Raw genomic sequence first — 26,287 nt, forward strand, 5'->3', positions numbered from 1 at the left:
GCCTCTGCACAATAAATGGCTTGTTAAATTCTGCGACTTGCGCTGAAGAAGTGACTCAAATGAATCAATAAGCTGTGATGGAATGATTCAGATGAGGGAAGGTACACATGCAAGAGTTTGCTATTGGAAAATAATTTTGAATATTGGGGCTTTTTGTTAAAATAATAATTCACTGAAAGCTGTCGTGGAACTATTCTTCAAATAAGTTCAGTTGTGTAACAGTTTATATGTCTGGTTGCCATTTTCAAACGGGTGTCATGTTGGAAATAGAAAGATTAACGAAGTGCGTGCTACAGCTGAATACTGACCTTCTGACCACATCTATCTTTCAGTCTACAGACAGATAGTTGTATTAACTGTGACATTCAAGAGGTTTTGCAACATACCACAAACCACAATGGAAAGCACCATTGCAGTTGCAACTTATAAAGTAAAGGTGGTCACCTAAAATGTTTCACACCACCAGCCCTCAGTTTCCTGATGATGTGAGAAAAACATGCGTAAAGAGAAACTGTCTCTTTTATAAGTTATAGTTACTCAGTACAAAGTTCAAAATGATGCATTTCAAAAGCAGACACTACAGACTTTGATGGCTTCAGGCAACACAGGACCAAACTGCACCGTCAGTTCAGCGGACGTCATGGATGAGATGTCCATCTATGTTAATGTAGAGAGACCATCAGGTTGTCACAGCCAGAGGAAAAGGAAGATAAACATATCAGAAAGTATTTATGAAAATGTGTCTCTCCTCACTCTGGGGCCAAACAGAACTGGAACTGCACCCTCAGGTAATAAACACATTACATGTACACTACATATTTTACACACAGGCACACACACATTAAAGACTATATCGAAAACTTGTCTCAAGGTTTACAAAAACTTAAAAACAATAATGTGGAGAGAGCCAAACAGCGAGGGACTGTTAATATAGAAAGAAATTACATACACAGCTATGCAGATGTATGCTTGAATATAAAAAATGTCGAATATCATTCATTACTTTTGGATTGTTGAATTTCAATGGGTGAGTTTTGCTCTTTTCAACATGATTACATTCACAAACCCCCCTACTCTTGGTAACTCTATCCAAGCACCTCTTTGTATTTCAGTGTGTTTACTATGAGAAGCTAAAACTTAAATGCTGACTTGACTTTATTTTATTTGACATTGAAATACGAACAAGCAAATGACAAACATTGCATTTTACCTTCAGGTGCTGAAGAAGTGAAGAAGAACTCCTGCAGAGCTGCTGCAGTGTGTCTGGGTCTGTTGTGTCTTCTCCTTCTGGCTGGACTCATAACTCTGGTTTGCATCTGTGAGTACTTTAGTTAGCATGCTGCAAAAACACAAATAACTCAATATTGGTTGATAGTGGTTTTTATTTGTTTGTTTATGTGTCAAACACAGTCACCAAGAGCAACTCTGAGAGGGAAACAAACATTATCCTGTTACACAGCAGTTACAACAACCTGACTGAAGAGAAAGACGAGTTACAGACCAGACACAACAACCTGACTAAAGAGAAAGACGAGTTACAGACCAAATACAACAACCTGACTAAAGAGAAAGACCAGTTACAGACCAGACACAACAACCTGACTGAAGAGAAAGACCAGTTACAGACCAGACACAACAACCTGACTGAAGAGAAAGACGAGTTACAGACCAGACACAACAACCTGACTGAAGAGAAAGACGAGTTACAGACCAGACACAACAACCTGACTGAAGAGAAAGACGAGTTACAGACCAGATACAACAACCTGACTGAAGAGAAAGACGAGTTACAGACCAGATACAACAACCTGACTAAAGAGAAAGACGAGTTACAGACCAGATACAACAACCTGACTGAAGAGAAAGACGAGTTACAGACCAGATACAACAACCTGACTAAAGAGAAAGACCAGTTACAGACCAGATACAACAACCTGACCAAAGAGAAAGACCAGTTACAGACCAGATACAACAACCTGACTGAAGAGAAAGACGAGTTACAGACCAGATACAACAACCTGACTAAAGAGAAAGACCAGTTACAGACCAGATACAACAACCTGACTAAAGAGAAAGACCAGTTACAGACCAGTTACAACAACCTGACTAAAGAGAAAGACCAGTTACAGACCCGTTACAACAACCTGACTGAAGAGAAAGACGAGTTACAGACCAGTTACAACAACCTGACTAAAGAGAAAGACTAGTTACAGACCAGATACAACAACCTGACTAAAGAGAAAGACCAGTTACAGACCAGATACAACAACCTGACTAAAGAGAAAGACCAGTTACAGACCAGATACAACAACCTGACTAAAGAGAAAGACCAGTTACAGACCAGATACAACAACCTGACTAAAGAGAAAGACCAGTTACAGACCAGTTACAACAACCTGACTAAAGAGAAAGACCAGTTACAGACCAGTTACAACAACCTGACTGAAGAGAAAGACCAGTTACAGACCAGATACAACAACCTGACTGAAGAGAAAGACCAGTTACAGACCAGTTACAACAACCTGACTGAAGAGAAAGACCAGTTACAGACCAGATACAACAACCTGACTGAAGAGAAAGACCAGTTACAGACCAGTTACAACAACCTGACTGAAGAGAAAGACCAGTTACAGACCAGATACAACAACCTGACTGAAGAGAAAGACAAGCTGCAAGAGAGATTTGAAGCCCTGACCAAAGACATAAATGATCTTCAGAGAGAGAGAGGTAAGTAGAGAATTACATTTCTGGAGGAACGGGGATAAGATTGCTGGATTCTGAGAAGCTGAGAAGCTGAGCTGTATTGCTTCATGTAGAGCTGGGAGCTAAACAGGCTTAACTTTATGTGACGAAGCAAAGAAGGAGCGTGATGGTAGGAAGAATGGTAGTGAAGGGATAAAGGGTCAAAATATAGTGTAAGCAATGAAAGGTGTTGAAATGAGTGTTAGTGTAAGGACTTAAAGTGGCAATAGAAAAGTGTTTTGCTTTAACTTATCATTATGAAGTAAATGTTGATTGCACAATGTAATGTAATAGCGACACCATCAGGGTTTAGATTGGTTCCCTCGCCTTTACTTTCTGTCTGCCTCCAGGTTGTTATATCCCAGGAAAATGAAGGCTCGATTTACTGCACACAAAGGAAGAGGATCGCGCTTGAGTTGTACCTATCTTTCACAATGAAGGCTGTAGACATATACACTGCATCATTGCTTACCAGAGAGCATTTTGCAAAGAGGCGACTCAACAAAAAAGCTTAACTCAGGTGATGTTAAAAAGCAACTTTTTTTTTATCCATGTATCTTTTCGTTTTATCAGAAAACAATCCTTTATTAGTCCCACAACGGGGAAATGTATCTTGTCACAGCAAAAGAACATATGAAGTAAAAAGGCAGTACACAATAATGAAATAGAATAAAAAATAAATAAAGTACCAAGTGGTTGATAGAAAATAAAGTGAGTATTGCACATGGCAGTGATAATTGCACAGCAGTGGTGGAACAGTCTGTTCTTGGTGCGGTGGTCTACCTCTCTATCTTTCCATGTTTTCATGTTCCGCTCTGCAGAGAGCTGCTTGTTGGGCCAAACTCCGCCGAAGAGCGTCAACTTTATCCAAACGCACTCGTCCTTTCAGCTCGTGCAGTTCGGCATGTTTTGTGCAGTAATGACGCTCGAGATTATTTCTCCTGGAAAGTGCGACATTCCACATCCAGCTTTCTTTTGTGTTTTACACACGCCGTGCTGCGTTCACTGATGTTAATGACAGTCTCGTTTAGAATTGAAGTTTTTTGACATGACGTGACCACGCTCGTGTTGTGTTCAAGGACCCTGACTTTGGCCAGGAAAAACAGTCAGTCCCCCATTAAAACTATTGCCGTCTAGTTTTTTTTGCGAGTGGATTTTGCGTGCGTTTTACGAATGACCTCGGGGGTCGGATCAAATGGCCTCGCTGGCCGTATACGGTTCCCCACCCCTGATGTAAATCATAAAGCTTAGTTTTACATCGATGCCAACAATTTTCAAAACAAAACTTTCAAGGTGAGTGTAAAAAAGGCACAGAGAAGACAATACAGTTTATAAAATGATGAACAATAACGTGTACAAAGCATAAAACATATAATTATTTTGTCCCACTTAGGTTCTTCTGTCTAAAAACTCTACTCACTTGCCCATATGTACATTGAAACAGGTTCCTGCCATTAAAAGATGCCTTCCTAATGTGATTTCAAATTGAGTGATGGCGAATCTCAATCTGTAGCCTGTCGAGCTTTTGTAGACTACTTGTACAGCACATAATGCCATTTACAATGATAAATATTGCAGATTTTTTAATACTTTCTTTATTGTTTTTTAGCATAAGTATAGCATACTACATAAGACAGTACAAAACCATCCACATCCAAGATATAACAAAATGAAGTACATTAAAAGTTGCACACATAACATATATAAATTCAATTAACTACACAAACATGTGGGTAGACTATGTAAGGAAATATACAAACATGTAGGCAGATATGAAAGACTTCCATCCTTCTCCCAACATAGGAACACTAATCATCTCCAAGTTGCTGACCCAGAGTGAGACACATGCAGACAGTTCTTTTAGCCATTTACCAATACTTGGACTGTTTACATTTTTCCATGAAAGTGCTATCATGCGTTTTGCCTGTAGCAGACATAAATTTAAAAATATTTGTTCTTTCTTCCTTATGTTGTGTTCTTTTGGGTAACACCCTAACAAAACAAGCCTGGGCTCCATGCTTAACTTTAATGGTAAAATCTCTTCTATCATACATTTAACCTCTTCCCAAAACGTTTTTATCTTGGTACACTCCCAAACACAATGGAAAAACGTTCCTTTGGATTGTCCACATTTAAAATTAGTGATAGGGTTAGTGGGTTTTTGTGTAAGTTTCTTAAGACTAGTTGAGTACAAATACATGGGAAGAGATAGCTCTAAAAATCGGGATTCCATCTCTCTCCAGGCAGGGAGGTTTTCGTTTGTAAAATAAAACAGCATACTCCTTAGCTGAATTGCCCAGTAGTACCAGAGAGGATTAGGACACGCAAGGACCCCTCTATCATAGGGCATATTCTTCGTGTGCAAATACGTGACAAAACTGTGTGACGTATGCGTACGACGCCATGTTGGCTGGTATACAAATCAACAATGGCGTCTAAAGCGAACAATAATACAACTCTACAACTTCTTCAAAGTATTGTGACTCTCTGGAGTCCTCTGCAAAGGCAAGATTCAGAGAAAAAGTCAAAATTTGCGGCCGTGACCCGTACACGCTAAAGCCGTCGGATTATATTGAGGATTTGGAGTCATTACCGCCGATTGAATATCCTGATATTGTGAACTACCTTGTGCTACAAACGTTGTGGGCAACCAACGCACAAATGAAGGCATACAAGAGCGTAGATGCTTATAATGTCTTTGTTTCTGGCTGGGTTGGTAGTCTTCTTACCAAACCACTAAAAAATGACAGGGTGGTCGTCCATGCCTGTGTAAATCACTCTCAAAGAGCTCGAGATACACCGCTCAAGCCGTGGTTTGTGAGTGAGAAGAGCGGCGATGTTATCCTCGCACACTGTGATTGTATGGCTGGATTAAGCGAAGCATGTTCTCACATTGATGCTTTGCTTTTCGCAAGTGAAGTAGGCTCAAGAATAAGCAAAACAAAAACATGCACAGAAGAAAAGAGCAAATGGCTGCCATCACATGTAAAGAAAGTGCCTTATTTACCAGTCAGCGATATGGATTTTACCTCGGCCAAAAAACGACAAAAAACACTTGGTTGTGAGGTGAGAGACAGCAAAACACCTAGTCAGTCCAGAGGTAAAACGAGAACAAAGCTGGTGGATTCATCGAATGAAGATATTGATACAAAGATACTGAGGTTTGGGCTGCTTCTAATTTTGCTTTCTTGGCAGATCTTTCCTTCGTCCTGCTGCTTCTTGATGCTGCGAGATGAGCATTCGTCCTGATCTTTTCGTGTCCTAATTTTTGTGTTGGCGCCCAATCTGGGTTTTGTTTTATCATAAAGCTTTGCCGCTTCTCCTGGTGACGAGAAGTAAGGTCTTCCAGTGTTCGGGTATATCATAAGCACAAATGTTTAACGTAAACATTGAAAACATAGCTTTAGCATGAGCTCTTACCAGATATAAAGTGGACACTACACACATGGGTGAATTGTGCTTTTTCTTCTTAAATCCTTATGAGTTATGTTGCTAAACCACAGTTTACGGCGTTCGATAGACAGCAATTCATCCCTCTTTTGTGGATCGTTGTTTTTGATGATTTTAGGAAATCTAAAGAATCGTTTCTCTGGGTCACGAGTAGCGTTATTACAACAATTATACACTGTGCACACGTTTGGCATTTTCTTTCAATCTTAGATGTTTAAATACAAAGAAAATTACGAAGCGCTGCGTTGCAGCAACTCACACGTGAACGGCCGCCGTCTTGGTTGTGTATAACATCCAACATGGCTGACTTCCGGGTTGGGAAATAAGCGTGACGTCACATGCACATGATCAATACAGGCGGGCTAAGCGCAAGTGGGCTCGTTTATTGTTCCACAGAAAATTAAAACATTTTGAAAATTGAAAATAAGTTTAGAGGAGGAGGCAGGGGGATGTTTTGGAATAGATACAGCAACTTGGGGAGTATGTTCATTTTTAATATATTAATTCTCCCAATTAAAGAGATCAACATAGGCTTCCATCTATCAATTGTGCTGGTAATTGATTCCATAATAGGCTCGTAATTAGAAATCACCACATCTGTTATATTGGGCACTATTTTTACACCCAAATATGTAAAATGATCTGCAACTTTAAACTGGGAGACTGGTGCAGTCGGACTACTTCTCTCTTTGGAGTTCAATAACATTATGGAAGATTTGGAAAGATTAATTTTGTAATTGGAAAATTCACCAGATTTTCCTATCACTTCTAATAATACTGGAATTGATTTCTCCAAGTCCCTCAGAAACACGATGACGTCATCAGCATATAAAGCTAAACAGTGGTCCCTTTGACCTATAGTTATTCCAGAGATCTTTGGATGAGACCGAACAGCTATGGCCAGCGGTTCTATTGCCATTATAAACAAAAGTGGTGATAGAGGACAACCCTGACGGCATCCCTTGTGGATCTTAATTGGTTTCGAGGTTGTATTATTTGTAAGTATTTCTGCAACAGAGTCAGTGTACAACAATTTAACCCATTTACAAAAAGATTTACCACATCCAAAGCGTTCGAGGACATCATAAAGATATGGCCATTCGACCCTATCGAATGCCTTCTTGGCATCTAACGATAAGAGAGCAGTATCTGGCATTTCCTTTTGGCTATGTAGAATGTTCAGTACCCTCCTAACATTATGAAACCCTTGGCGCCCCTTAATAAACCCATTCTGATCTTCCTTAATCATTCCTGGGAGCAGGCCTTCCAGCCTTTTTGCAAGGATTTTACACAACACCTTTACGTCCGAGTTGAGAAGGCTTATTGGTCTTAGATTTTCGTATCTATTGCAGGGTTTCCCTAATTTTGGTAACAATGTGATCAAGGCTTCTCTCAGTGATGGCGTAAGGATTTCATTTTTAAAAGATTCTAACAACATATTTAAGAGGCACGTTTGTATTTAATATTTAAACTTTTTGTAGATATCTATAGGTAGGCATCAATTGCATCAGAGATCTCTTGTAATGATAATTCAGCTTCCAGACTAGATCTGAATTCTGCTGGGATACTAGGTAAGGTAGGAGAGTGTCTCATTTATTTCTATAGGATCGACTATATTATCTCCCTTATTATTCTGTATTGACATAATGGATCTTTCAATTTGTAATTGTTTAATGCTGTCACGGCCACGCCTCCTGTCACTCCTTGTGTTTTCCCTGTATCGCCTGCTTGTTTCTCTCTCTGTGTATGTGTCTGTGTTGTGGGTGTGTCGCCCCCTCACTCTCCCTTGATTGCAGTTCAGTCAACTCACCTGCTCCAAGCCTCACTCCTGCCATCCATTAACTCATCAACCTAGCAGTATATCAACCCCAGTCTTCAGCCACTTGTCGCTAGATCGTCTACTCAGCTACAGTGGTAGTTTACGGCTCTGGCTGCTTGAATTGTGGATTCAAGTACATTTGCTTGTGTGTTTTTTGTATTAACTCTTACTGGTTTTTGTACTACAGGATCCCTGGCTTCCTGTCCATCCGCCTGCCTGCTACCTGCTACCCACTTCACCCTCTGCCTCCACAAGCAGGATGTTCTCTGTCCTCCGAACCCTTTCCCTGGAAACCCCTTAAATATACCTCCTATCTATTGTATTATTAAGTAATACTTCCCTGCTTTTGGTGTGTGATTTATCTATGCCCCTGACCGATCCTTTGTTGGATCCAATACACAATTAAAATCCCCTGCTATAGGGCGTCCCGGTAGCTCAACCGGTGGCACAGGCGTCCGATATACAAAGGCTTAGTCCTTGCCCACAGCGGCCACTGGTTCGAGTCAGACCTGTGGTGTTTGCTGTATGTCGTTCTCTCTCTCTCTCTCTCTCTCTCTCTCTCTCTCTCTCTCTCCTTTCACAATCTGCACTTCTCTCTCTCTCTCTCTCTCTCTCTCTCCTTTCACAATCTGCACTTCTCTCTCTCTCTCTCTCCTTTCACAATCTGCACTTCTCTATCATAAAGGCATGAAAAAGCCCAAAAATATAACTTAAAAGAAAATCCCCTGCTATGATGTAATTTCCAGTAAATGTTGAAAGCGTATAAAAACTTCAGATCATCATTATTGGTATATACATGTATGTTAACTAGATTCAAGTTTTCTATTAGAGTACCCTGTACAATTAAGTATGCCTTGTCCTTGATTAAATGTGTTACCTGAAATGGTACTGATTTGTGAATTAATGTCATAACACCCCTAGTCTGAGTAGAAAATGTTGCTGAATACACACATCCCGTCCACTTCCTCCTAATTCTAATATCATCCTTTGCCAGTAAATGTGTCTCTTGCAAAAAAAACTATTTTAGATTGCAGACTTTTAACTCTATTCATAACTTGTTTGATTTTTTTATAGTTTTTGCAGGCCTCTGCAATTCTAGGAAGTAAATGTAACCTCCACACCCAATCAATCATGAACTTTGACACAGATTCTGGTCCTCTTTGGATCTACCTACATATGTGAACAGACATTCTCAGTGATGAAGTTCAACAAATCCAGATACAGATCCTCTATCACTGATGATCACCAGTCAGCTGTCCTGCGCATATCCACCTCAGACATTCAACCAGATTTCAGTGCACTTGTTCAAGCCCAAGACAGACTGGATTTTTCTCACTGAACAAGTAAAGTGAACTGAAAAACATCAAAAGCACTTATTGCACTTATTGCTTTTTGTAGAGTCATTCAGTATTGGTTTGTGAAGATTAACATGTTAAAAATAAAATACTGATGTAATGATTGTTTTTACTGTTTATTACTTCTCTAGGAGTATTTTCCTATTTGACCCACTCCACAATTTTATATATTTATTGGAAGAGAATATCTTTATTCTTTTGATTACCAGTAGCAGCTAATCAAAATATATAATGTACTGCTTTTTACAATGGGAGAAAATTAATATTGAGCAGAATTAAGTTCAATTTATTGTTGATTTGGCCCTCCAACACAGCTCGGGTTTCTCATGTGGCCCCTTGTAAAAATGAATTGCCCACCCCTGCTCCAGAGCGTAACATACAAACGTGGAAAGATAGATAGGTAGACCACCACACCAAGAACAGACTATTGCACCACTGCTATGCAGTTATCACTGCCATGTACAATACTCACTTTTTATCATTTGTGCAATATTCACTTTGTTTTCTATCAACCACTTATATTATTTTTTATTCTATTTAATTATTGTGTACTGCCTTTTTAATTCATATGTTCTTTTGCTGTGACAAGATACATTTCCCCGTTGTGGGACTAATAAAGGATTTCTGATAAAAAAGTTGCTTTTTTGCACAGCGAAATTAATTGTGAAATGAATGGGCTGTGTCTTAAAAACAATTGCAGAGGTTATGAGTTAAATAATTAATATGGCCCTCGAAGGATGTAAAAAAAAAGGCCCTTGATAGGAAAAAGGTTTCCCACCCCTGGTGTACAGGGAGAAAAGCAGAGGAGAAAGAACGCAGCCTTGGGGGGATCCGGTACTGATGGTCCCGAAGTCAGAGACATGTTTCCCCAGCTTTACGTGCTGTCTCCTGTCAGACAGGAAGTCTGTGATCCACCTGCAGGTGGAGTCAGGCACGCTCAGCTGGGAGAGCTTGTCATGTAACAGAGCTGGGATGATGGTGTTGAAGGCAGAGCTGAAGTCCACAAACAGGATCCTGGCGTAGGTTCCTGCGGAGTACAGGTGCTGGAGAATGAAGTGGAGGGCCATGTTGACAGTATCGTCTACAGACCTGTTTGCTCTGTATGCGAACTGCAGGGGGTCCAGGAGTTGGTCTGTGATGGTTTTGAGGTGGGACAGGACAAGGCGCTCAAAGGACTTCATTACCACAGAGGTCAGGGCGATGGGTCTGTAGTCATTTAGTCCTGTGGTCCTTGTTTTTTTGGGGACAGGGATAATGGCGGAGGCCTTGAAGCATGCTGGCACGTGGCATGTCTCCAGTGAGGTGTTACAAATGTCTGTCAACACTGGAGACAGCTGATCAGCACAGTGCTTCAAAGTGGAAGGAGAGACAGAATCAGGTCCGGCTGCTTTCTGCCTCTTGAATAGGCTGCTGACGTCCCTCTCAAGAATAGAGAGAGGTGTCACTGTGTCTTCAAATCTCATTGGGACTTACCTGGTTAAATAAAAGTGTATTCATAATAATAATAATAATAATAATAATAATAATAATAATAATAATAATAATAATAATGATAATAATAATAATAATAATATAGTTTGTATGATATAAGAATGCTGTTTTAGTAAAAGAATAGATTTCATGCGATAAGGACAGAGCATGAAACTGATGCTGCAAAGAGTGTTTAAAGCTATTGGTAACTTTCAGAAATCCAATAAAATACACATCAAATAATGCACTTACCACAATACAGGAATACACATACATACAATATATACACAATACACTTTGTGAAAAATAGGTACAGCTCTGGTTTGCTTTTAGCAAACACTTAAACAATTAAACAATGTGCAGATTAAACTTTACATCAACTTTATAGGCCAGTAGTTCATGGTGTTGAATTGACTCTTTTGATGAAAGTAAACAAACTCATATGACGATGCAGTTGTTGTCCTTTGAATGATAAAGCTGAGGAAAGTTTGCCTCCAAGTTCAAGGTACCCAAGGATCTGCACAGGTTACAAATGGAGTAGCAGTCAAAGCTTCAAGTTATGAGTTGAGGAACAAAGACAAATGACTGAAAAATGAGGAAGAAGAGAGTGTGAAAAGGAGAGAGGTGTGGGGGGGGGGGGAGAGTATTGCTGTGTATGCAGAGAATAAAAGAAGAATCGGATTAGAGTTCAGATCCATTTAAAAAACACTTTGACCAACACCTTCATCTCTCTCCAGTGGCTGAAATAAAGAGATGGATTTCCAAGAAGAGCAATCTGATATCTCTATGGATTACGAAAACTTCCATGATGTCTCAGCTAAGAATGTTGCATCACGCCGCTCTGGTGAAGACCGTAAAGTGCCTGCTGCAGTGACTGGTGAGACAGAAATCCAAATTTAACCATTTTGATGTTCAGTTTTAAAACATGGACAACTAACGGTAATCTTATCTTGTATATTAAATTGTAAACTTCTAGGTCATAAAAAGTATAATTACTATTATAAATTGTTTTACATATAAATCATCCACAGAAAGCAAAGGCAACATGAACATCTTAATGTCAAGTGTAGATGTGAAAATATCAATATAAATATATAATAATATTTTTATCTTTGCTTTTGCATCGACCACATTAGTTCATATTTTGCTACCTTCTTGTTTGATTATTATATTTTTTTCAATATAAGTGTGATGTTTACTTTAAACAAATGTTAAAGGTAATGAAGTAGGCTCCGTTTTAGTAGTTTATATATTTTTTATCATAATATCAGACATTAATACATGTTATATTAATCAAATGTTTAGAGACTTTAAGTAATATGATTATAGGAGAGACAATAGTAAAGTGGTCTGCGTTGATCAGCGTGTGTGTGTGTGTGTGTGTGTGTGTGTGTGTGTGTGTGTGTGTGTGTGTGTGTGTGTGTGTGTGTGCGTGTGTGTGTGTGTGTGTGTCTACACAGGTATAAAACCTATCAGACTGGTTATCGTGAGCTTTGGACTTCTGTGTATTCTACAAGCTGTTCTCAACGTGTCCCTGCGTCTTGCTCTCTGTAAGTCTTCTTCATTTGAGCTTCTCACTTCTGTAACTGGAGAGTGCAAATAGTATCCCCCTTGTTCCAGTAATCCTTTTACAAGCTTTTTTAAGCACTTGCCCTGAACGCTTTTGAGAGACATATCACTGTGCATTAAGGTTGGAAAATATGACCTGAAATTTATATCAAAATTAATTTGCACATTTAACTCAATAAAAATGAATGAAACAATATCCCTTTGAACACGTGTACTCACAGTAAACTTCTTTGTAATTCTTTGTACTGAACAATCATTTGTGCTGGATTAACTTTCAACAGTCAGTTGGACATTTTTTAATTAATTTTTTTAAATTAACCATCTCTTTATTTGTGGACATAATCAAATTGTGTTGGTAACCTCTCCACTGGAAATGACAGTTTCACAGCAGAATTCCCTGACTGAAGAGAGAGACGAGTTGAGAATCATCTTCGGTAAGTATGACGATGAAACTAATACAATAATTGGGGTTTTGATCTGAAGGGGAGTACATTAAACCTAATCAGGGCTATATATAGGTGTGACAAGTGTTTAATATAATATGAAAACTCCCATCAGTAAGAACTTAAAGTGTCTTTCTCAGGCAGAACACTGAAGTGACACAAAGGGAACACAACTTTGACTTTTAACAAAGGTCAGGGTTTTGTGTCTGTTAGCCTGTTCCAGAAGTCTTCTGCCACCAAGTGGCCAGAATATTAATCAAAGGTGTCGCCTCGCTCATAGCTCCTATGGCAAGCCGCCTCGCTCTTTAAGATGCATTTTAGGAATTGGGACGTCCTTCAAGATGAAGAGCTGAGATCGATTTTCTGGTCACAAGCTGGAGGAGACGAGAAGACACGGAATCAAGAAAAGAGAGAAGCCCTGTGTATTTATTTGCTCCTGTGCAATGCCTGGATAGCCTGCTGCTGTAACACAAGAATCAAACAAACAATCTCTCGCTCTAACTAACAGCAGGGCAAGAATACACAAAATTTAAATAACATTTTGATCGGTTCTTTTTAAATCGGCTTGGGTTCGGGTTTGCAGAGACAAGGAACATTTTCGTGTTTTTTTCCCGCCTCTCTTCTGCCGGGACTAAAGCGTGCAGCAGCTCCAGGGAAACAGCTTATTGTTGACAAGCCCTCGAGTCTGCTCGGGTCGGAGCAGCTCTAGTTCTTCGTCCTTTGGATTGAGGACAGACAGACTGGCACTACAGTGTCTCACTATCACCTCTCGAGGAACAAGTGGTATTACAAGACAGGATGGGCCGGGGCTAGTCAGTTAGCATGCTAAAATCAGTAGATATCTTTGCAACACAATACATAGACGTCTTTGATATGACGTCGACACTGTTACCTCTTCACAATCTGCTGATAATGTTACTTAATTGTTTACATTTTTTACATTTTAATTCTGGCATATTTTGCACATTGAACCTTTAACACCATAGATAATGGTAATTCTGTTTCAGATATTGAGGCCCGTTGCAACAACCTGACTGAGGAGAGAGATGACCTGAACAGAACTCTGAATGACTTTGGTAAGTATGATGATGAAATAAATAGTTAAAGTGAAATTAAATCCTTGAGCTTTGGACTTCTGTGTATTCTACAAGCTGTTCTCAACGTGTCCCTGCGTCTTGCTCTCTGTAAGTCTTCTTCATTTGAGCTTCTCACTTCCCCCTTGTTTCAGTAATTCTTTTACAAGCTTTTTTAAGCACTTGCCCTGAACGCTTTTGAGATACATATCACTGTGCATTAAGGTTGGAAAATATGACCTGAAATTTATATCAAAATTAATTTGCACATTTAACTCAGTAAAAATAAATGAAACAATATCCCTTTGAACACGTGTACTCACAGTAAACTTCTTTGTAATTCTTTGTACTGAACAATCATTTGCGCTGGATTAATTTTCAACAAAGTCAGTTGGACATTTTGTTTTAAAGTGAACTATCTCTTTATTTGTGGACATAATCAAATTGTGTTGGTAACCTCTCCACTGGAAATGACAGTTTCACAGCAGAATTCCCTGACTGAAGAGAGAGACGAGTTGAGGAGAATCAATTTTGGTAAGTATGATGAGTGTGTGATGTGTGTGTGATATATGAAAAATATGAAAACTCCCATCAGTGAGGACTTAAAGTGTACTTTCTCAGGCAGAACACTGAAGTGACACAAAGGAAACACAACTTTGACTTTTAACAAAGGTCAGGGTTTTGTGTCTGTTCCAGAAGTCTTCTGCCCCCAAGTGGCCAGAATATTAATCGATGCATTGAAATGAATTTCCTGTCACATTTTCAGCCAGTAAACCTTCAGTCAGCTCACATTAAGTCACATGATGCTAGATGACATCTGTGCATATTTAAAGCTGTATAACATAGATGTTGACAAGTATTAAATTAACTACCTATCATTAACAGCTGATTTTATTATGCAAATTATCCATCTATCCATCCTACCCAACTAGCAGAAGGGCAACAATACCCAAAATTTGACCAAACTGCTGAAATTGAGAGCCTGTCCAAATAACACTGCTATTTTATAATCTTCATGTGTGGCGTCAGATTATGAGCTTCAGTTAGCGTCTGTGGGGGCTCGGATGCAGCTAGTGAAAACCGTAGCGCCGTGAATCACAGAAGGCTGGGTCTAACCTGTGTAACGGCAGCAACAGGAAGGTACTGTATGTTCATCCGGTGGGATGTCGGTGCAACTACTAACTACTAAGTGGAGCTCGATTTGACAAGCCCTCATGTCTGCTCGAGTCTGGGCAGTTAACTCACTATTGCCTCTCGAGGAACAAGTGGTATTACAAGACAGGAAGGGCCGGCGCTAGAAAGTTAACTGCTAATTTCAGTAGATATCTCTGCAACACAAAACATAGACGTCTTTTACACAACAGGTGCCGTAACCACACCCCACTGCCGCAACAGGATAGATATAATATATAATAATCCACTGTTTGTGGTTTGGATTGATTGCTTACTTTATTACCCTAAATACAGAATGCTTTTATATAGCACTTTTCCAATCTAATCACTCAAAGCACTTTACAACACATTCACACAGAGTCAGAGGCTACCATACAAGGTGCACATCAGCTCAGCAGTAGGGATTCACACACACTGTTTGAAGATACTGGAGCAATTTGGGCTTCAGTATCTTGCAAGAAAACATGCTGACTGGACAACCACTCTACCTCCTGAGCCACAGCCGCCCATTGAGCTGGTTTGGCAGAAAACTGATTATGACTATGTTTGGCTCCAGCTTCAGTGACATCAGACCATTTTAAGACCATAAAGTGTGACCACGCAGATTGAATAACAAAAATATTTGCTCTGACTGCTCTCTTAATATGTGGTTATAAATATCTACTTTATTTTTATTGAAAGAGAATGTGTGCTACGCTGACATTCGTAAAGAGCATAAGATCCAAACACAAATCATATCAGGATCACTAGTGAGATCATTGTTACAGTTACAAGAAAGCTAATGATACGGTTTTAGAATAAGAGGAAACAACCACCCTATCATTGATAGATTAACACTATAGATAATGGTTATTCGGTTTCAGATATTGAGGCACGTTGCAACAGCCTGACTAAAGAGAGAGATGACCTGAACAGAACGCTGAATGACTTTGGTAAGTATGATGATGAAATAAATAGTAAAAGTGAAATTAAATCCATGTCGCAATTTTTCGTTAGCCTTCATATGATACAGCAAAGATACAGATTTCCCATAGATACCACCTTGGTACTTCATTTGGTATCTTAACCATTTGTTAATTCAGTTTTTCACTATACTCAACAAGGATGTGTGTGTGTGTGTGTGTGTGTGTGTGTGTGTGTGTGTGTGTGTGTGTGTGTGTGTGTGTGTGTGTGTGTGTGTGTGTGTGTGTGTGTGCGTGTGCGTGTAGTGGGTGCAGGAATTCTCTGTGTTTACATAAATATGTGTGTAAGACATGCGAGCATTTATACACACACTCTTTGCTGCAATGATGCCTCCCACAAGAGTCTAGAATAAACAGTTCATGAGTTTGGTCACATGGCACGTGAATCTGTTGAGAAGTTATGCTCCTTTTTGTGATAGACATACCTGTCAACATTGGAATTTCAAAATAAGAGATTGTTTTTGCCGGACTCCGTCCATATTTTAACAGCTCTGAGCCACCAATGTAAACATAAACACATAAGGGACGGTATATACATTCAGGAAATACATGTTTATTTAAAGTATGTATTACTTGTACAGACATGTTTATAAGATTTATGTATTTTATTTATTAGTTAATATCATCAATGTATTTGATGATGGATGAGTTGTGTGGCTCTTGTTTTCCCTGACGAGGACTTCCTTGCGATGTCAGAGTCGGGAAACATGTCGCAACACTGCGACTGAAATCATCGCAGAAGCTGAAGGCTACATTATCTTTAGCGCAAAGCATCGACATCTTTCCCTCAGCTTTGGTCACTTGGTTTGCCTCCGACACAGTTCTTGTCACACATGAAGTCACTGACAGTGTATGTTTTGTGCCTCTTGGCGTGCTTGTGCTTGGACGATTGTTCATGCTGGTGAACATCTCTTATTCCGCCGTGTGCGATGCTAACATCTGAATGGCACACTTTACAAAAAGCACGAGTTTGCCCGACTCTGCTTTTAATAAATAAGGGAAGGTCTCCTCTCATTTGGTACTTACATAAAGTGTTAACTTGTTTGGCAGGTACAACTGCATCTCCATCTATCTCCCGTTCACTGTGACTCTCATCCAAATGTTTTGTCTTCTTCTTCTGTGTTATTGTTCTTGTTTTCTTCTTCTGTGTGTTTACTGCCGGATAACGTTTTTCAGCTCATGTTAAACATAATACTGCCATCTGCTCTATCGGAGGCCACTGTACACTTTTTTTAATACGCCTAAATACGCAGAAATTGTGGCCGCCAAAGGGTGGGGAATTTCTTGTGGATCGACCAACCACCTGCGACTTGTAAAGTTACTGGTCACAGCTAAAAAATATTGAATGAATACAAAGGCCGATCAGGTGGAGAATCTTTTTAAAGCAGGTTTATTTCTGTTTTGTAAAGAAATAAAAATGATAACCCAATGTGGATTGTTCTGGAAATGGGTGGATGGGACGCCAATGACCAACAACTTTACGCAGTTTATTATTCTAATTAAATCCCCGCTTTGTGCTTTTTGGGTTGTGATCGCTGATAAAAGCTTATTTGTTTTCTTTCATTTTAGCTACTGGAATTGTGTGGAAAATAATGACGGGAAATATGACGACCGTGGAGAAAGTTTTATGATAAGGGCAAACGCTGGAATGACGAATGTTGCACCTCTAAAGTCTTCTTCTGTGTCTGTGAAAAGAAAGTCCGCCCATAACTCTGCATTCAAATCCACCAGGCAGTACCCAAAACTCAGGACAATAAATGTATTTCTTAATTTCAGCTCAACAGAATAAATGATTAGCTGTTTTCTTATTGTTTTGGCATTTTAGTATGTATTTAGATCTATACAAAACCAACCCGAATATGCTCATGTGGACACATCATTGTCAGGTGTAATCTGCATTTTCAGAATTGCCTAAAACCTGGTTATGACTGCGCTGCAGGGAGAGTGGCCTGTTGACAAAGAAACAAATATCCAAGTCCAGGTTCCCTGCTTTGGCTACGATAATAAGAATAAGAATAATGAAAGGACTATAATATGTTATGGCCTACATGCTTCGATTCATTGCTAAATAAATGTCTGCTGTTCCTCATTAGTTTACATCATGCACTGACTGAATTTAAATATATAAATGTTTTTCTGTATAAATTGGTGGAACTCAGTCTCTGTCCTCCAGATATCAGGACTAGGTATTTTTACACTGGAAGACTAAAACGTTTGCTTTAATTAAGCAGAATCCATTTAACTTTCCTCGATGCAAGATCGCTTACAAACAAGGTTTTCCAATCTACCAACAGAAATGCATACTGTGAAAATAAACATTTATTGCAAAATGTTAAAATTTGTTAAAATGTTAAAATGTCGCTTACATAACGTTTTCAGGTACAAACATACATTTATAAGCTTTCCAAACTCAACTGGTACAAAAGCACAGATTATTACAGATTGTGTACAGTAGCAATATGGCAATAGTGCATCTTGACACTGTATGCAGTCATGTTTTGATTAAAGGAATAATTGTTATTTTCTGGTGAATTTCCTGCTGGTAATAACACACCCACCTCTCGACTGACGAGCAGCTTCTCAGTCCGTCTTTTAAAAAGTATAAACAATTTTGCTTTTCCTCCTGACATTGTGGGAAATGCATCATATGACCTTCACCTTTTTGAGTATACCTTACTGCACAATATATATAACCAACGACTTATCATAATTACGTCATGTTTTCAAAGTTTATTCTCTCTGACTCTCTTCCTTTAACTCTGTGTCAACATTTTTTAACATGTTTAAAGTGTTAAAAACAAGTAATAAATAATTATACTTTGTCATTTTAAACCGACCCTAACCTTACCGTATACCAGGGGTCGGGAACCTTTTTGGCTGGGAGAGCCATAAAAGCCAAATATTTTTAAATGTATTTCCTTGAGAGCCATATATTTAATAAAATTGAGTTGTAAGTATATCACGTCTCCGAGTACTAAAAGTGCTATCAGTGTTTCCCCTACCATTGTCTGTGCCGCATATACGCACCGTAACACAGACAGGAAACTTTATAAGAGTCAATGTAAGTCTTTTCCTGAGGAGATACATTCTGAACATGGCGGTGCGATGGCTCAGTCGAGGGAAAGTGCTGAATAGATTTTTCGAGTTGCGTGAGGAAATCTGGCCGTTTTTGGAAGCAAAGGGAAACACACCACAGATCTCTGGGACGATGTGAGCTGGACTGTTTGTGCGACATAACGAAGCATCTCACTGTTAAACCTGCAGCTTCAGGGCCGTGTGATCACAGACATGTGTGATGCAGTGACAGTGTTTCAAGCCGAGCTGCCTGAGAGAGACTCTGATGCATTAAGGAAACTTTGGTCACTGCGTGTTTCCGAACACTGACAAACCATTTCCACCGCTGTGTTCCCGACTGCGCATGAACTGCTCAGCAATCCGTTTGCAGTTGACGTGGAAACAGCACATGTGAACATCCAAATGGAGCTGATTGACCTCCAGTGTAACGACACACTCAAGGCAAAGTGTGACTCTGTGGGCGCTGTAGTTTCCAAGCTTCACCCCCGAAACGATGCCTTAATGTTGGCCCTCTCTGTGATTGAGTTTGACACCCCTGGACTGCTTGCTTTGCGCAGTTTCTCCTCAGCTGTTTCGCGAAGGGCAGGGCTCCGCCCCCCCTACACACACACGTGTGCACACAGTTACAGTCAGAGACAGAGTGGAGGAAAGGAGAGGGGAGAACTAAAACAAAATCCGCTGCTAAATGTTTTACTTTAAAATGACACAGTATAATTATTTATTACTTGTTTTTAACACTTTAAAAATTATCACAAATTCATTAATGTTATATTGTGTATAGATTAATGTATTTGTGCTCTGAGTATGAAGACTAAGACATTTTTGTGAGAATCCTGCTGTCTCTAGATACAGTCACATTTGTTTTTTGATTATTTTAAGAAAATTGTGAACTAGTAGTTTGCGTGTATTTTCAGTATTCTTGTGCAGATTTTTAAAACAAGGCCTGCAAAGGAAATTATCCGGATGATCTTGTGATATTTTTTTACTTGACTTGAATCTGTTGTGGAAACCGTCTTCAATTTGCAAAATGGATAGCAAATGCAAAATGAGGAAGTGTGAGAGATAATGACAATGTTAGTTTCAGAAGTTAAATGTTATTTAATTTCAATTAGAACTTCTCCTATGAAGACATATATTTGATTAGAGTAAGTTGCTGTATTTCTTTGATACAGTAGACATACTATAAATTGTACAGTAGCTTACTGGCAAAATTGCTACCAGTGAAATAATGTAATTTTATAGTAAAAGGTTTTACAGTGTGTGTTTCATTCTTATCTGTTTATCCATCAACTTCTACTTATGGGTGACCACAGGAGAAGTTATATTTATTGACAGACATTAATAAACCATGTTTATAGATGTTTATATATTGCTAATAATTGCTAAATAGAGAACCTTAAAAATTTAATAGATGCAGGAATTTACAAAAAATGATGTTTGGACTAAGAAAATAGAGTCTATACGTATATCAATAGATTTATTGGTTTTCAGTTCAGTCCTGTTAAGTACAATCAACAACATCCTATAACATAATACAACTCATTTGTGTTAAATCAATTGAACATATTTGTGTTAAAGCAAAATCAAACTACGTGAAACATGTAACATTTAATAATGTTTATTTTATTTAGAGAAATAGTTCATATGGGAGGAAACCGAAGTTCTCGGAGTAAACCCACACAACCAGCACTCAGGCGTTCACCGCACTGAGTGTTGTTGTCTTGTCATAATGCTCAGGAGTTCACTCTCTGAGTCTTGTTGTCTTGTCATGATGCTCAGGAGTTCACTCTCTGAGTCTTGTTGTCTTGTCATAATGCTCAGGAGTTCACTCTCTGAGTCTTGTTGCCTCTGTAAAGGGATACACATATGATATGGAACTGTCATTGGGAGGGCTGGAGAGTAAAGGGATGGTGATTCATCTGCAACCTCTGGTACAATTCTGGAACTTGGTGGGACAATTTTCTTTACCCATGATCGTACCCTCTGATGTCCTGGCTTTTTTGCCTTTTTAAGAAGCGCTTTGGGTTCTATCACTATCCTGTTGTCATTGTCCACATAGTGTCTTTTGACTTGACTGAATTTGATTTTAAACGCTTTGTCCTCATGTAAAACAGTCATGCATGCCTCCAAGTCTTTCTTGAACCGCAGAATATAGGTCTCCAGGTTCCTGTTGTTAGTCCTCTCCTTATCAAGTCTAGCTCACAGGCCTTGAGTTTGTCCTGATTTCATTGAGAGTTTCACTCAGTTGGTTTACCTTGAGATTTGCCTTATTCAGCTGCGTCTTTGCCTCTTTGTACTCGGACTGTGTCTCTCTCAGTTCCTGCTCTAAACTCTTGCTGGTGCTCTTCACTTTGCTTAACTTGGCAGTTTGAAAAGCATTAATGTAATCTTTGTGAGAGCAAGCCTCTTGCAGTCGTTTATTTTGCTGCATTAAATTAGCTATCTCCAGATCTTTGGTTCGATTTGACCTTCGTAGGTCTCTGTGACTGTTCGCTAATGTAGAGACCGTCATACTGAGATTCTGTTTCTCCATAGCTGCTTTCATTTCTGCGATTTCAGACTGGTGCTTGAGTGTCAGTTCAGCTGTTGTTATCTTGCAGTGATCCTGACAGTCTTGTAGCTCCTGTTGGAGTGTGGCATGGTTCTTCATATGTTCTTCCATCCAAAAGTCCAAACCGATCCACCAAAAAATCTTTATCGTGTTGATGTTTCTTACATTCATGTGAGCTGATATACAATTTAGTTTCCAGTTGCTCCTGTTTCTCCTTGGCAGTTTTCATTTATGTCTTGAGAGTCTGGACTTCAAACGGCAGAAAAACAATTTCATTGGTTTCTGGATGTGAGTTGATGCCATTTTTTTTCTATGAGTCTCTGTTATCTGTTCTGTGTAACTCTGTATCCAATTCCGAGAGACTAAGTAAATTCTGTAGATCTGACGTTTCTTTGCCTTATACAATCCCAGGATGTGAGATGATGGACATCATCAAAGACCTGATTACATCATTCTAGACTGATGACATCATCAACGCTTGCATCAATAAAACAATGACTTCATCTCATTCCGTAGTTGTACTGTCTCATAAATGAGGATAAGGTCGGAGTGTTGTGGGGCATTTAGACTTCCTGCTTGGTTGCCAGGGTTACGTGTGCCGTGGTTATGTTTACCGTCCACCCTGTTGCCATGGTTCCGGGGGGGTCGGGAGATGTGTCAACCGTCAGACTGTCAGGACAAACAGAATGATTTTATTGGAGTTGGAGCTTCTATCTTGAATCAATCCGGTAGACTTCTTATTTATATCAAAGCATTTATTAATGTGATTTGACAAGCATAGAAGATATACCCAACTGAGGACGATTCTGTTTCACTGATTCAAAGACCACATTTTAAGTAGTTAATCTGTCTCTCAGTTTCTCAGAATTGCCCCGTTACAAGTTATAAATTGTTTCATATACTCTCCCGCTGGGGTGTTGTCCTCTTTCCATTGGTTGACTGAGGTCAAGTCCTATTGGCCCCTTGTGGACACATAGGTTGTGTCACGTCCACCCTGTTGCCATGGTTACGGGGTCATGGTTGTGTTACCATCAGACCTGTTGCCATGGTTACGGGTTGGATTAGATTGTCCAATCATCTTGAAATGACCACCACTTATTCATGTCCTAGGGGGATAGTACAGTCCAAGTTTTCAGCCTCTTTACATAAATACATACATACATACAGTAGTTAATTTTATCACAAATTCATTAATGTTATTGTGTATAGATTAATGTATTTGTGCTCTGAATATGAAGACTAAGACATTTTTGTGAGAACCCTGCTGTCTCTGGATACAGTCACATTTGTTTTTTGATTATTTTAAGAAAATTGTGAACTAGTAGTTTGCGTGTATTTTCAGTATTCTTGTTGCAGATTTTAAAACAAGGCCTGCAAAGGAAATTATAGACGTGGTGTGCAATCCGGATGATCTTGGTGATATTTTTTTACTTGACTTGGAATCTGTTGTGGAAACCGTCTTCAATTTGCAAATGTATAGCAAATGCAAAATGAGGAAGTGTGAGAGATAATGACAATGTTAGTTTCAGAAGTTAATGTTATTTAATTTCAATTAGAACTTCTCCTATGAAGACATATATTTGATTAGAGTAAGTTGCTGTATTTCTTTGATACAATAGACATACTATAAATTGTACAGTAGCTTACTGGCAAAATTGCTACCAGTAAAATAATGTAATTTTATAGTAAAAAGTTTTACAGTGTGTGTTTCATTCTTATCTGTTTATCCATCAACTTCTACTTATGGGTGACCACAGGAGAAGTTATATTTGTTGACAGACATTAATAAATCATGTATTTGATGTTTATATATTGCTAATAATTGCTAAATAGAGAACCTTAAAAATGTAATAGATGCAGGAATTTACAAAAAAAATGATGTTTGGACTAAGAAAATAGAGTCTATACGTATATCAATAGATTTATTGGTTTTCAGTTCAGTCCTGTTAAGTACAATCAACAACATCCTATAACATAATACAACTCATTTGTGTTAAATCAATTGAACATATTTGTGTTAAAGCAAAATCAAATTACGTGAAAGATGTAACATTTAATAATGTTTCTTTTATTTAGAGAAATAGTTCATATGGGAGGAAGCCGAAGTTCTCGGAGTAAACCCACACACCAGCACTCAGGCGTTCACCGCACTGAGTCTTGTTGTCTTGTCATGATGCTCAGGAGTTTACTCTCTGAGTCTTGTTGTCTTGTCATGATGCTCAGGAGTTCACTCTCTGAGTCTTGTTGTCTTGTCATAATGCTCAGGAGTTCACTCTCTGAGTCTTGTTGTCTTGTCATGATGCTCAGGAGTTCACTCTCTGAGTCTTGTTGTCTTGTCATAATGCTCAGGAGTTCACTCTCTGAGTCTTGTTGTCTTGTCATAATGCTCAGGAGTTCACTCTCTGAGTCTTGTTGCCTCTGTAAAGGGATGCACATATGATATGGAACTGTCATTGGGAGGGCTGGAGAGTAAGGGATGGTGATTCATCTGCAACCTCTGGTACAATTCTGGAACTTGGGGCCATGAAGGCTGGGTCATGACCGAAAGAACAAGATCACAGGTACAAGCAGCCGAAATAGGTTTTCTCAGAAGGGTGGATGGCGTCTCCCTTAGAGATAGGGTGAGAAGCTCAGCATCAGACTCGGAGTAGAGCCACCGCTCCTTTACGTTGAAAGGAGCCAGTTGAGGTGGTTCGGGCATCTAGTAAGGATGCCACCTGGGCGCCTCCCTAGGGAGGTGTTCCAGGCACGTCCAGCTGGGAGGAGACCCCGGGGAAGACCCAGGACTCGGTGGAGAGATTATATCTCCTCACTGGCCTGGGAACGCCTCAGGATCCCCCAGTCGGAGCTGGAGGATGTGGCCCGGAGAAGGGAAGATTGGGGTTCCTTACTGGAGCTGCTGCCCCCGCGACCCGATCCCGGATAAGCGGTAGACGATGGATGGATGGATGGATGGCTATTCGAGCGAGTTGAAACCCAATACTTACATTTAAAAGTATATCCATTTGCCGCTACTGCTGAGTTGGGGCGCCATTTTTCGTCAGAATTTTATTTACTGGGCGCGCAATGAATCTTGAGATACCTGAAGCTGTGTAGGATACATCAGATGTATCCTGCAAATCTGTCAAAAGAAGATTGCATTTGTCGGTTGCATTTTAAGGAGTTGCCGAAATGGGACACCCCTGTTGCAGCCGCCGTGACGTAATCGGTCTACAAATACAGCCGTGCAGGCTGCAGTGTAGAGGGTGAAGAGAAAAGGTGCCAGAACCGTTCCTTGGGGGGCCCCGTGCTGCAGGCAATCGTGTCAGAGTGACAGCTTGTCCCCCAGCAGCCTGGGTTGAAGGCACTGGAGAAATCAAAGAACGTGATTCTCACAGTGCCCCCAGCCTTCTCCAGGTGAGAGAGGGATCTCTGCATCAGGTAGATGACAGAGTCATCCACCCCGATGCCAGGTTGATAGGTGAATTGAAGAGGTGAATTGAAGTGGATCCATCGATGGTCTCACAAGGGGTCGATGATAGCCAAGGACAAAGCCTCTCCAGGGTCTTCATCAGCTGCGATGTCAGTGCCACCGGTCTGTAGCTGTTGAAGTCCTTGGGGTGGGGGGGTCTTTGGCACAGGTACCACACAAGATGTTTTCCACAGTTGTGGTACCCTCCCTTGCTTCAGGCACAGGTTGAATAATAGCTCCACAATCCCGCACAGTTAGTCGGCGCAGGATTTGAGGAGCCTTGAGCTGATACCATCTGGACCTGCAGCCTTTATTGCCTTACACCTTCTGAGCTCACTCACCTGGTTGGTTGTGAGGGATAAAGTGCAGGTAGTGGGCTATGTGTGAGTGGAGAAGCAGGAGACAGAGAGGATGTGTGAAGTAGCTGACAGTGGGGGGTTGAGGGAGGAAGCAGGATGGAGATGGCAGGGTTGTTCACCGGTGATAAGAACAGTGGATGTTGCAGCACGGGGGAATGAGCCGGGGGAGGGCCGCCTGACTGATCAAATCTATAGTTAGTGTGCAAACACGTGACAAAACTGTGTGACGTATGCGTGCGACGCCATTTTGGATGAAAAACAAATCAACAATGGCGTCTAAAGCAAACAACTACAACAATACAACTCCGACTTCTTTAAAGTATTTTCTCTCTGGAGTCCTCTGCAAAGGCAAGATTCAGAGAAAAAGCCCAAATTTGCGGCCTTGACCCGTACACGGTAAAACAGTCGGATTATATTGAGGATTTCGAGTCATTACCGCCGATTGAATACTCGGATATTGTGAACTACCTTGTGCTACAAACGTCGTGGGCAACCAACGCACAAATTAAGGCATACAAGAGCTTAGATGCTTATAATTTCTTTGTTTCTGGCTGGGTTGGTAGTCTTCTTACCAAACCACTGAAAGATGACAGGGTGCTCGTCCATGCCCGTGTAAATCACTCTCAAAGAGCTCGAGATACACCGCTCAAGCCGTGGTTTGTGAGTGAGAAGAGCGGCGATGTTATCCTCGCACACTGTGATTCTGGATTAAGCGAAGCATGTTCTCACATTGGTGACAGCAATTCATCCCTTTTTGTGGATCGTTGTTTTTGATGATTTTAGGAAATCTAAAGA

General features: G+C 40.0%; 1 protein-coding gene across 1 annotated transcript; it reads left to right on the forward strand.

The window, feature by feature from the left end:
- Nucleotides 1-82: 82 nt before the first annotated feature.
- On the forward strand, nt 83-8,376 carry LOC115007503 (putative leucine-rich repeat-containing protein DDB_G0290503). Its single transcript, XM_029430413.1, is given in 4 exon segments — nt 83-101; nt 1,411-2,727; nt 3,093-3,262; nt 8,199-8,376. Coding segments are annotated over 3 exon segments (1,359 nt in total). The 3' UTR covers nt 3,116-3,262; nt 8,199-8,376.
- Nucleotides 8,377-26,287: the final 17,911 nt, after the last annotated feature.

Source organism: Cottoperca gobio, chromosome 1, assembly GCF_900634415.1.
Source record: "Cottoperca gobio chromosome 1, fCotGob3.1, whole genome shotgun sequence".
Classification (NCBI taxonomy): domain Eukaryota; kingdom Metazoa; phylum Chordata; class Actinopteri; order Perciformes; family Bovichtidae; genus Cottoperca; species Cottoperca gobio.